We start from the raw sequence: 12,600 nt of genomic DNA on the forward strand, positions 1-12,600 counted from the left end.
AGATAGGGTGGCAAGAAATGGCTCTCAGCCCCATTTCTTGTTTACCCAGCAACTAACATCCTTTAACATATCTATATTTCCATCCTCTGTCTGGAACCGCTGCAGCAGTGTTCCTCTCAACTTCATTCCACTTCACATTATATCACAGACATGTTTGTATCAGCAGGATACTGGAATAAGCAACTTCCAACCATTCCATCCTATTCTTGGCTCATATCTGGTATATAAAGTCTTGTATGCCTTGTTTATATCCAAGAAATGTGTCGTGAAGACACATTTCTTGGGGTTCCCAAACACAAAACTTACCTTTAACATTCTTTTACATGAAGTTTTAATTAACATTCACACGAACATTTAACATTCACAAAAAACTTAAGCATTCTTACACAAGAACCTTAAATATTCTTTAACAAGAACCTTTGACATTTTAAGGAAACCTTTCGTTCTCCAGGAGCTTGACAAGCATGGCAAAGCTCCTGGAGATGTTAACCAGGTCTTTAAATGGGCATCAGAAAGCAATATGAAGCTCAATGAAGACAAACTTTAATTATTCCACTTTCCTGGTCCTTGATTCACGAAATCGTAATGACAAGATTGCAAACCATACCACGGGTGGGGTTAGAACCCCGCCCGTGGTATGTTTTTTTTCCTGATCCTTGTCCGCTTAAATTCTCTACTTAGCTTGCAGTCACCTGTGAATCTATTCTTCACATCATGTCCGTCACATGTATCAAGTGGAAGCCAACTTGATACATGTGTCCACTCTGTCACCTATGGTAAGCTTGATAAAGCTCCTGGAGAGTGAAACGTTGCAACAATAAAATGTCACATTAGTTTCACTTGTGTCATTAACCTAACATATTAAAGGTAATTTTACCAACATTATTACAATTTATCGTTTAGTTATATCAAGACATTTACGTTTATTAGGGAAGGTGACAGTTCCTCACCTTGTGGTGTCCCAAACATCATAATTCAACCAGATATTCACAAATCATCACGCTTTCTTTGCGTATTTCTTGATTCACTGTAACATCTTCCTCGATAATGTAACTTGTAAATTACCTTCACGTGTGGAAGTGTCAGACGGCTTCTTGATTTAAAGGAAGATGTAATCCACGTATTTCTCTCCCGTATTTAACTTGTAAATTACCTTCACGTGTGGAAGTGTCAGACGGCTTCTTGATTTAAAGGAAGATGTAATCCACGTAATTCTCTCCCGTATTTAACTTGTAAATTACCTTCACGTGTGGAAGTGTCAGACGGCTTCTTGATTTAAAGGAAGATGTAATCCACGTAATTCTCTCCCGTATTTAACTTGTAAATTACCTTCACGTGTGGAAGTGTCAGACGGCTTCTTGATTTAAAGGAAGATGTAATCCACGTATTTCTCTCCCGTATTTAACTTGTAAATTACCTTCACGTGTGGAAGTGTCAGACGGCTTCTTGATTTAAAGGAAGATGTAATCCACGTAATTCTCTCCCGTATTTAACTTGTAAATTACCTTCACGTGTGGAAGTGTCAGACGGCTTCTTGATTTAAAGGAAGATGTAATCCACGTATTTCTCTCCCGTATTTAACTTGTAAATTACCTTCACGTGTGGAAGTGTCAGACGGCTTCTTGATTTAAAGGAAGATGTAATCCACGTAATTCTCTCCCGTATTTAACTTGTAAATTACCTTCACGTGTGGAAGTGTCAGACGGCTTCTTGATTTAAAGGAAGATGTAATCCACGTAATTCTCTCCCGTATTTAACTTGTAAATTACCTTCAAGTGTGGAAGTGTCAGACGACTTCTTGATGTAAAGGATGACGTAATCCACGTATTTCTCTCCCGTATTTGCTTGTGCAAATAAAAATTGTATGATTTCTGTCATACGGGAGATAATCATGGTTATAAAATTATTTGCTGAGGAACTTATGAAATAATTATTAATACGAGGAAGCCATGAATTTATAAAATTAATTTTGGTCGTTTAGGGCCTACACAGCTGATTTTTGTTTACCTTTTACCAGCTGATTTTTGTTTACCTCATGCCAGCTGATTTTCGTTTACCTCATGCTAGCTGAATTTTTACTTTATGCCAGGTGATTTTTTTGTTTTGCATCAGCTGATTTTTGTTTATGTTGCAACAGCTGATTTGTATGTATCTTCCCTAACAGTGTTTACCTTACGCACGTACATTGGCCTGGGTGAAGGCGCCATTACTCCGTTCTTCGACATTATTTACATCATCGCCCTCGCTAAGGTATGTTACTGAACAATTCATTATATTCCTGTAATCTCAGAGTTTACAGTATAATGATTTTCATTAAACTGTAATAATAATCTTCAGATTATTATTATATGCATCAAGTGCCTGTCTCTCAGCGTATATATGCCGAGTTTATGTTAATCTCTGTTTTAAGGATTATAGTCTTATCTGGTGGTTTAAAGACATCAGGCAGCCTTAATGACCCTAGTTTAGTCTATAGGCTTTAAACCCAGCTAGTTACCCACAAAATATTGTAAAGAAAAGCTTTCCAGAATCTAGCTTTCCACCACCATCGTAAATTATGACCCAGTTATATCCAAGTATTTTGGTTCAGTAACCAAGGTAACATCTCAACACCATTTCTGTCAGCCTAAGTAGTGGTAAATGGCGCAATTACGCTTCTTGTACCGTATACTATCTTCAACGCCTTTGGGAAAGACGGTCAGCGGGGGTTCTAAGAGTGCTGTTGCGGTCGCCAGGGAAATCTTCCTCTGGCAGTGTTTTTGCTGGTAGTTCCGCCTCGCGAACACTGCTGTTGATGTTGACTATCTGGGGAGTTTTTAGTCCGTTCTTGTCTTGTGTTGTAAAACGGGTAGATGTCGTTTGTCTTTAGTCCTTGTCTCTCGTCTCTGTCTCTCGTCCCTGCCTCTCATATCTGTCTCTCGTCCCAAAATCAAATCTCAGTCATAAGATCTCTCGGTCCATGGTAGGAACGCCGCTGTCCTCTTTCCTCCATACATCACTTTCACCTCAACAGATTGTATTTTCCATATACTACGTATTACACATTACCATAATTTTCCCCTCATCTGTACCCTCAGCATTCCTCTTTCTCCTCACCCCTCACTGGGTTACGTGTAGCTTACTAGAGAGAGCATTCTACTCACGGGTAAACAATGGCTAATTATCTTACATACCTATTTCCCTTGACCCCTAGTGGTAAAGACAGGTGCTTTCCAGAACACTTCAGTCTTACTGGAACGTAATCCTGTATATAAACACCTGTACATATATGATATGCAGCGTCGATAACATGAACGATTAGACACGTGTGCAACATGACTAACGAAATCGTAATGACATGATTGCAAACAAACCATACCATGGGCGGGGTTAGAACTCGCGATCCAGTGACTAACGCGACGGTCTGGAGTTTTGTGACTCACTGACCGCGGGTTCTAACCCCACCCGTGGTATGATCTACATGTGCAACATCTGGGTATCTTTAATGGATGGCGATACGTCTACAGTAAAGATACCCGATGTTGTACATGTGTCTAATCCTTTGTTCCAGTACCTAATCTTAATATTGGGTAAAAGGTACCCGTGTACATATTTACTTTAATTAAAAAAACATCGTTACACTGGCGAGGATGATGTATAGCTAACCTAAGATTAAATTCACAACCACAAGGTCCTAGGTTCGATTTCAGAAACGGTGAAATTATGAATGTTTGTGTTTACTGTTCTAGGTTGCATCCAGGGGTGAAATTGCTCTTCAGATCTGTTGGGAAAAACTTGTTTTGTGTAAGAAAAAAATCCTGGGTACTGGAAATCACTTCCTGCCTCAGGAAAACACCAGTCTTGCTGGAAGACAGCCTATGTTTGGGAACACCTGTCTTGCTGGAAGACAGTTTGTGTCTGGAAACACCAGTCTTGTTGGAAGACAACCTGTGTCTGGAAACACCAGACTTGTTGGAAGACAACCTGTGTCTGGAAACACCAGTCTTGTTGGAAGACAACCTGTGTCTGGAAACACCAGACTTGTTGGAAGACAACCTGTGTCTGGAAACACCAGTCTTGTTGGAAGACAACCTGTGTCTGGAAACACCAGACTTGTTGGAAGACAACCTGTGTCTGGAAACACCAGTCTTGTTGGAAGACAACCTGTGTCTGGAAACACCAGACTTGTTGGAAGACAACCTGTGTCTGGAAACACCAGTCTTGTTGGAAGACAACCTGTGTCTGGAAACACCAGTCTTGTTGGAAGACAACCTGTGTCTGGAAACACCAGTCTTGTTGGAAGACAACCTGTGTCTGGAAACACCAGACTTGTTGGAAGACAACCTGTGTCTGGAAACACCAGACTTGCTGGAAGACAACCTGTGTCTGGAAACACCTGTTCTACTGGAAGTATTTAAATGTTTTGTTAACATTCATCCGTATAATGTCTATTGCAAAACTTTTTCGAGCACTAACGATGTCTTGTTCCCCACAGCACAAGCCCTGGATGACCTGGTTGTGGCTTATCGAGCACTAACGATGTCTTGTTCCCCACAGCACAAGCCCTGGATGACCTGGTTGTGGCTTATCGAGCACTAACGATGTCTTGTTCCCCACAGCACAAGCCCTGGATGACCTGGTTGTGGCTTATCGAGCACTAACGATGTCTTGTTCCCCACAGCACAAGCCCTGGATGACCTGGTTGTGGCATATCGAGCACTAACGATATCTTGTTCCCCACAGCACAAACCCTGAACGACCTGGTTGTGGCATATCGAGCACTAACGATATCTTGTTCCCCACAGCACAAACCCTGAATGACCTGGTTGTGGCTTATCGAGCACTAACGATATCTTGTTTCCCACAGCACAAACCCTGAATGACCTGGTTGTGGCATATCGAGCACTAACGATATCTTGTTCCTCACAGCACAAACCCTGAATGACCTGGTTGTGGCATATCGAGCACTAACGATATCTTGTTCCCCACAGCACAAACCCTAAATGACCTGGTTGTGGCATATCGAGCACTAACGATATCTTGTTCCCCACAGCACAAGCCCTGAATGACCTGGTTGTGGCATATCGAGCACTAACGATATCTTGTTCCCCACAGCACAAGCCCTGAATGACCTGGTTGTGGCATATCGAGCACTAACGATATCTTGTTCCCCACAGCACAAGCCCTGAATAACCTGGTTGTGGCATATCGAGCACTAACGATATCTTGTTCCCCACAGCACAAGCCCTGGATGACCTGGTTGTGGCATATCGAGCACTAACGATATCTTGTTCCCCACAGCACAAGCCCTGAATGACCTGGTTGTGGCATATCGAGCACTAACGATATCTTGTTCCCCACAGCACAAGCCCTGAATGACCTGGTTGTGGCATATCGAGCACTAACGATATCTTGTTCCCCACAGCACAAGCCCTGAATGACCTGGTTGTGGCATATCGAGCACTAACGATATCTTGTTCCCCACAGCACAAGCCCTGAATGACCTGGTTGTGGCATATCGAGCACTAACGATATCTTGTTCCCCACAGCACAAGCCCTGAATGACCTGGTTGTGGCATATCGAGCACTAACGATATCTTGTTCCCCACAGCACAAGCCCTGAATGACCTGGTTGTGGCATATCGAGCACTAACGATATCTTGTTCCCCACAGCACAAGCCCTGGATGACCTGGTTGTGGCATATCGAGCACTAACGATATCTTGTTCCCCACAGCACAAGCCCTGAATGACCTGGTTGTGGCATATCGAGCACTAACGATATCTTGTTCCCCACAGCACAAGCCCTGAATAACCTGGTTGTGGCATATCGAGCACTAACGATATCTTGTTCCCCACAGCACAAGCCCTGGATGACCTGGTTGTGGCATATCGAGCACTAACGATATCTTGTTCCCCACAGCACAAGCCCTGAATGACCTGGTTGTGGCATATCGAGCACTAACGATATCTTGTTCCCCACAGCACAAGCCCTGAATGACCTGGTTGTGGCATATCGAGCACTAACGATATCTTGTTCCCCACAGCACAAGCCCTGGATGACCTGGTTGTGGCATATCGAGCACTAACGATATCTTGTTCCCCACAGCACAAGCCCTGGATGACCTGGTTGTGGCTTATCAAATCCTTCGGTGTAATTGGTATCAACGTCTTCTACATCAGTGCTTGGATGGTCCGCCGTGGTAGCTACGATCACATTACCTACGTGCCTGAGGTGAGATACCTACCCACTCCTTTTCACATACGTAACTCAGGTAAGATTCGTACCCACTCCCAATCACCTATGTGCCTCAAGTGGGATCCCTACCCATTCCTAATCACCTACGTAGCTCAGGTGAGATCCCTGCCTATCCCTCTTTCATCTGGGTTGCGTATACCAATAGCATATACACATCTCTCAGTGTATATATACACACACTGGTAGTTTACATTAATCACTATTGTAGGTATTAAAGTATTCTTGACTGCTGGAGAATAGGTGACATGCGGTCTAGTAGTACAATAGGCATAAATACTTATTAGCTAACCACTTTCTACTGTTGGACAAAATTCCGTATTACTCGCCTTAAGTCACGAATATAATTAGTTTTTACCGCCGAAACGGCTAGTTTGTGCACCTCATATCCATCCTGTGGATGGTAGTGGCTAGTTTGTGCACCTCATATCCATCCTGTGGATGGTAGTGGCTAGTTTGTGTACCTCATATCCATCCTGTGGATGGTAGTGGCTAGTTTATTGTGTACCTCATATCCATCCTGTGAATGGTAGTGGCTAGTTTATTGTGTACCTCATATCCATCCTGTGGATGGTAGTGGCTAGTTTATTGTGTACCTCATATCCATCCTGTGAATGGTAGTGGCTAGTTTATTGTGTACCTCATATCCATCCTGTGGATGGTAGTGGCTAGTTTGTGTACCTCATATCCATCCTGTGGATGGTAGTGGCTAGTTTATTGTGTACCTCATATCCATCCTGTGGATGGTAGTGGCTAGTTTATTGTGTACCTCATATCCATCCTGTGGATGGTAGTGGCTAGTTTACTGTGCACCTCATATCCATCCTGTGGATGGTAGTGGCTAGTTTATTGTGTACCTCATATCCATCCTGTGGATGGTAGTGGCTAGTTTGTGCACCTCATATCCATCCTGTGGATGGTAGTGGCTAGTTTGTGCACCTCATATCCATCCTGTGGATGGTAGTGGCTAGTTTGTGCACCTCATATCCATCCTGTGGATGGTAGTGGCTAGTTTATTGTGTACCTCATATCCATCCTGTGGATGGTAGTGGCTAGTTTATTGTGTATCTCATATCCATCCTGTGGATGGTAGTGGCTAGTTTATTGTGTACCTCATATCCATCCTGTGGATGGTAGTGGCTAGTTTATTGTGTACCTCATATCCATCCTGTGGATGGTAGTGGCTAGTTTATTGTGTATCTCATATCCATCCTGTGGATGGTAGTGGCTAGTTTATTGTGTATCTCATATCCATCCTGTGGATGGTAGTGGCTAGTTTATTGTGTACCTCATATCCATCCTGTGGATGGTAGTGGCTAGTTTGTGTACCTCATATCCATCCTGTGGATGGTAGTGGCTAGTTTATTGTGTACCTCATATCCATCCTGTGGATGGTAGTGGCTAGTTTGTGTACCTCATATCCATCCTGTGAATGGTAGTGGCTAGTTTATTGTGTACCTCATATCCATCCTGTGGATGGTAGTGGCTAGTTTATTGTGTACCTCATATTCATCCACAGGATGGATATGAGGTACATATGGATACACAAAAAGCCTATGGAATAGGCCTCATAAGAGCCTCCTACTCTCAGCTCATCGCTGGCAAAATACAGTGTGGATAATAATAATAATTTTAAATAATTAAAAAATAATTAATAATTTTATTGTATTTTTTTGGTGTTGCCTTCTTTTTGAAGGGCTCTTGATCAAAGGAACTGGAGCTGCCCTTCACCTTCTAGGATCAAACCTGATTACCTCCCATTCCCCAGGCGTTAACTCCTACGATCTTAGCGCTCCCCCGTATGCTAATAATGTTGCAACTCTTCTGCAGGACTTTGAACGTGAGTTTCTGATGGCTGGCTGTAGTCTCACCCTGATTCAAGTCATTATCACAGTCATCTTCTGCATCATCGCCGGCATTTTCACCTATAAGGTAAGTGTGGTATGCCATAAGAATGGTACATTTTGTGCAGCGTAAGTCATACACCCATAAATACACCCATAAATACACCCATTAATACAGCCCTCCCAACCAGCGAACCAGGTGCTAAGATTGTAGATGAATGGTTCAGAGAACCGACATGTTGTTGAATTAGACACATGTGCAACTCTCTGGTATCTTTATTAAGGAAACGTTTCGCCACACAGTGGCTTCATCAGTCCATACAAAGGAGAAACTTGAAGAACAGGAGGAGAATGAGGTAATCAGTCCCTCAGCCTTGATTCGATGTGGTCAGTCCATCAATCTTGTATAGAATGGAATTCTATTCTATTCTATTCCATCAAGATTGATGGACTGACCACATCGAGTCGATGTGGTCATTCCATCAACTGATGGTCATACTAGGCAGGTTCTTCAACCTCAGCCTCGACTGTCTTATATGTTGCTGCAAAGGTGAGGGACTGACAACCTATTCCGATTTCATCCATTAAATACACCCAGGTGTTGTACATGTGTCTAATTCCTCAAGAAAATTTTCCTGAACGCTGAGGTGTTACTGACTCGAATCCAGAAAAAAGTCACCAAACCTGAATGTTTGTGTTTTCAAATATTTCAAGTGACTTTTCCTAGCCAAAATTTTGAATTTTTACCTACTTTCTTTCCTGTGATATTTTTCCAATGACTTTTTTCCTAGTCAATATTGTGATTTTTTTTTCTGTGACTTTTTTCCCGTGTTTTTTCCCCGGACACCACTGACTCTTGCTGTCTCCTCTCGGCAGGTAGCGGAGGAGAGAACCCGCAGCAGGAGAAGCCTACACAAAAGCCCAAAATTCCAGAGGCACATGAGGGCTTCCTCTGACGACGACGATGACGATAATGCTTCCACGATGCGTGTGACCGGGGAACGACACTTTACCAATCGTGGCCTGAACGACAGCACCAACAAACTGCCCATTCAGAGCAGCAACGGGAGTCTTGATCAGTCTGCCTGGCAAGATGTTGTCAGACCATCCACTACTGTCTAGGCAGGGCTAAGAAAGCTCTCAGCCAGACCATCCACTACTGTCTAGGCAGGGCTAAGAAAGCTCTCAGCCAACCAGCTGTAAATGCAGCCAGACATAATTTTAGCTGTCTACTGTTTACCTCTCTAGATAAACTCCAGGTAAACTCTAAGAGCAGTTTAAGATACAGTAGATATGTCTAAATTGATTAAGATTGGTGTAAGACAAGCTAGAAATATTGAAAAATATACGTTTTTCTTTCAAGGAATAAGCTACAGGTACCTAAATAAGTGACATAAGGTACCTAACCTTATTTTACGGGTATATTGTTCTATATGACAAGTCACCCAAAGTATCGACCGTCACATCTGCTTGTGGTCATCAAGACATTATATCACCAATCGCTTGTTTATCAACTAAGGTGCCAAGCACGTACGTAACTGAGTTTCCAGTATCTTTCCCCCACTGTGTCTGGCTCGAGTGCAAATACAGCGCTGTATAGCCCTTGTGGTTTAGCGCTTCTTTTTGATTATAATAATAAAATCGAGTGCAAATTACTCTGATCTTACAAGTATGAGGTTGATCAAGTCATACCTCGACAAGTTGTGGGTAAGTTCGACGTCTCCCTCTCACTCCAGTGTACAAAGACTGTTATATTATAGACACACTGTAGGGATTTATTTTATATTGTTTAAAATCATCATTTTTGTTGATTACCGATGATGTGTGTAGAGGAGGAGGAGAAGAGAAACGGCAATAAATACTGATGAGATGGTAATAGTCAACTGGTGAGTGATGGAATCATTTGACGATACTAGTTCGTAATGCGAAGCCCACTGCGTGGGCGAAACGTTCTGGATAAGCGATCTTATGCTGCATTTGTTGGTCTTTCCAAGAGGAGAAGGAGGTGCAGAAGGTAAGGTAGGATAAGGTGGGATACATGTGCCAAAGATAGCAGCCATGAGATGGTCATGAGGCGAGGCCAGCTCTCAAGAATGTCAGTGATCCACCACAGTGATTCACCACAGTGATCCACCACAGTGATCCACCACAGTGATCCACCACAGTGATCCACCACAGTAATCCACCACAGTAATCCATCACAGGGTGTATACTACAGGGATCCACCACAGGGTAAATACCTCAGTGATCCACCACAGGGTAAATACCACAGTGATCCACCACAGGGTGTATACCGCAGTGATCCACCACAAGGTGAATACCACAGTGACTCACCACAGGGTGTATACCACAGTGATCCACCACAGGGTGTATACCGCAGTGATGCACCACAAGGTGAATACCACAGTGATTCACTACAGGGCGTATACCATAGTGATCCACCAAAATGATATACATAGGGTAAATACCACAGTGATCCATCACAGGGAGAACATCACAGTGACCCATCACAGGGAGAACACCACAGTGATCCATCACAGGGAGAACATCACAGTGACCCATCACAGGGAGAACACCACAGTGATCCATCACAGGGAGAACATCACAGTGATGTACCACAGGGAGAACACCACAGTGATCCACCACAGGAGATGGCTTTCGATCCTTCATGAAAACATCCCAGGCTGTAAAACAAGGGTTCCAAACCTCTTACTACTTAACGTTTCCGATACCCAGAGAATGAGACAAGTCAGGTGCTTACTTACACGCAGGTGACCAGCTTCCAACATTAATAACTACTGGTGACTACCTCCCTCCCTCCAGACCAGCTTCCAACATTAATACCTACTGGTGACTACCTCCCTCCCTCCAGACCAGCTTCCAACATTAATACCTACTGGTGACCACCTCCCTCCCTCCAGACCAGCTTCCTATATTAATACCTACTGGTGACCACCTCCCTCCCTCCAGACCAGCTTCCAACATTAATACCTACTGGTGACTACCTCCCTCCCTCCAGACCAGCTTCCAACATTAATACCTACTGGTGACTACCTCCCTCCCTCCAGACCAGCTTCCAATATTAATACCTACTGGTGACTACCTCCCTCCCTCCAGACCAGCTTCCAACATTAATACCTACTGGTGACTACCTCCCTCCCTCCAGACCAGCTTCCAACATTAATACCTACTGGTGACTACCTCCCTCCCTCCAGACCAGCTTCCAACATTAATACCTACTGGTGACTACCTCCCTCCCTCCAGACCAGCTTCCAACATTAATACCTACTGGTGACTACCTCCCTCCCTCCAGACCAGCTTCCAATATTAATACCTACTGGTGACTACCTCCCTCCCTCCAGACCAGCTTCCAACATTAATACCTACTGGTGACTACCTCCCTCCCTCCAGACCAGCTTCCAATATTAATACCTACTGGTGACTACCTCCCTCCCTCCAGACCAGCTTCCAATATTAATACCTACTGGTGACTACCTCCCTCCCTCCAGACCAGCTTCCAACATCAATACCTACTGGTGACTACCTCCCTCCCTCCAGACCAGCTTCCAATATTAATACCTACTGGTGACTACCTCCCTCCCTCCAGACCAGCTTCCAACATTAATACCTACTGGTGACTACCTCCCTCCCTCCAGACCAGCTTCCAACATTAATACCTACTGGTGACTACCTCCCTCCCTCCAGACCAGCTTCCAACATTAATACCTACTGGTGACTACCTCCCTCCCTCCAGACCAGCTTCCAATATTAATACCTACTGGTGACTACCTCCCTCTCTCCAGACCAGCTTCCAACATTAATACCTACCGGTGACTACCTCCCTCCCTCGAGACCAGCTTCCAACATTAATACCTACTGATGACTACCTCCCTCCCTCCAGACCAGCTTCCAATATTAATACCTACTGGTGACTACCTCCCTCCCTCCAGGCCAGCTTCCAATATTAATACCTACTGGTGACTACCTCCCTCCCTCCAGACCAGCTTCCAATATTAATACCTACTGGTGACTACCTCCCTCCCTCCAGACCAGCTTCCAATATTAATACCTACTGGTGACTACCTCCCTCCCTCCAGACCAGCTTCCAATATTAATACCTACTGGTGACCACCTCCCTCCCTCCAGACCAGCTTCCAACATTAATACCTACTGGTGACTACCTCCCTCCCTCCAGACCAGCTTCCAATATTAATACCTACTGGTGACTACCTCCCTCCCTCCAGACCAGCTTCCAACATTAATACCTACTGGTGACTACCTCCCTCCCTCCAGACCAGCTTCCAATATTAATACCTACTGGTGACTACCTCCCTCCCTCCAGACCAGCTTCCAATATTAATACCTACTGGTGACTACCTCCCTCCCTCCAGACCAGCTTCCAACATCAATACCTACTGGTGACTACCTCCCTCCCTCCAGACCAGCTTCCAATATTAATACCTACTGGTGACTACCTCCCTCCCTCCAGACCAGCTTCCAACATTAATACCTACTGGTGACTA

At 44.1% G+C, this 12,600-nt stretch overlaps 1 protein-coding gene across 1 annotated transcript in view; it reads left to right on the top strand.

Annotated features, from left to right (window-relative positions):
• Positions 1–9,527, top strand: part of LOC128704977 (uncharacterized) — a 57,443-nt gene extending 47,916 nt beyond the window's left edge. Inside the window, exons 4-7 of the mRNA XM_053800187.2 lie at positions 2,165–2,250; positions 6,087–6,212; positions 8,064–8,165; positions 8,954–9,527. Coding sequence (XP_053656162.1) covers positions 2,165–2,250; positions 6,087–6,212; positions 8,064–8,165; positions 8,954–9,199 — 560 coding nt within the window. The 3' untranslated portion in view covers positions 9,200–9,527. The remainder of the gene's footprint in view (positions 1–2,164; positions 2,251–6,086; positions 6,213–8,063; positions 8,166–8,953) is intronic.
• The last annotated feature ends 3,073 nt before the right edge of the window (positions 9,528–12,600 follow it).

Source organism: Cherax quadricarinatus, chromosome 97, assembly GCF_038502225.1.
Source record: "Cherax quadricarinatus isolate ZL_2023a chromosome 97, ASM3850222v1, whole genome shotgun sequence".
Taxonomy (NCBI): domain Eukaryota; kingdom Metazoa; phylum Arthropoda; class Malacostraca; order Decapoda; family Parastacidae; genus Cherax; species Cherax quadricarinatus.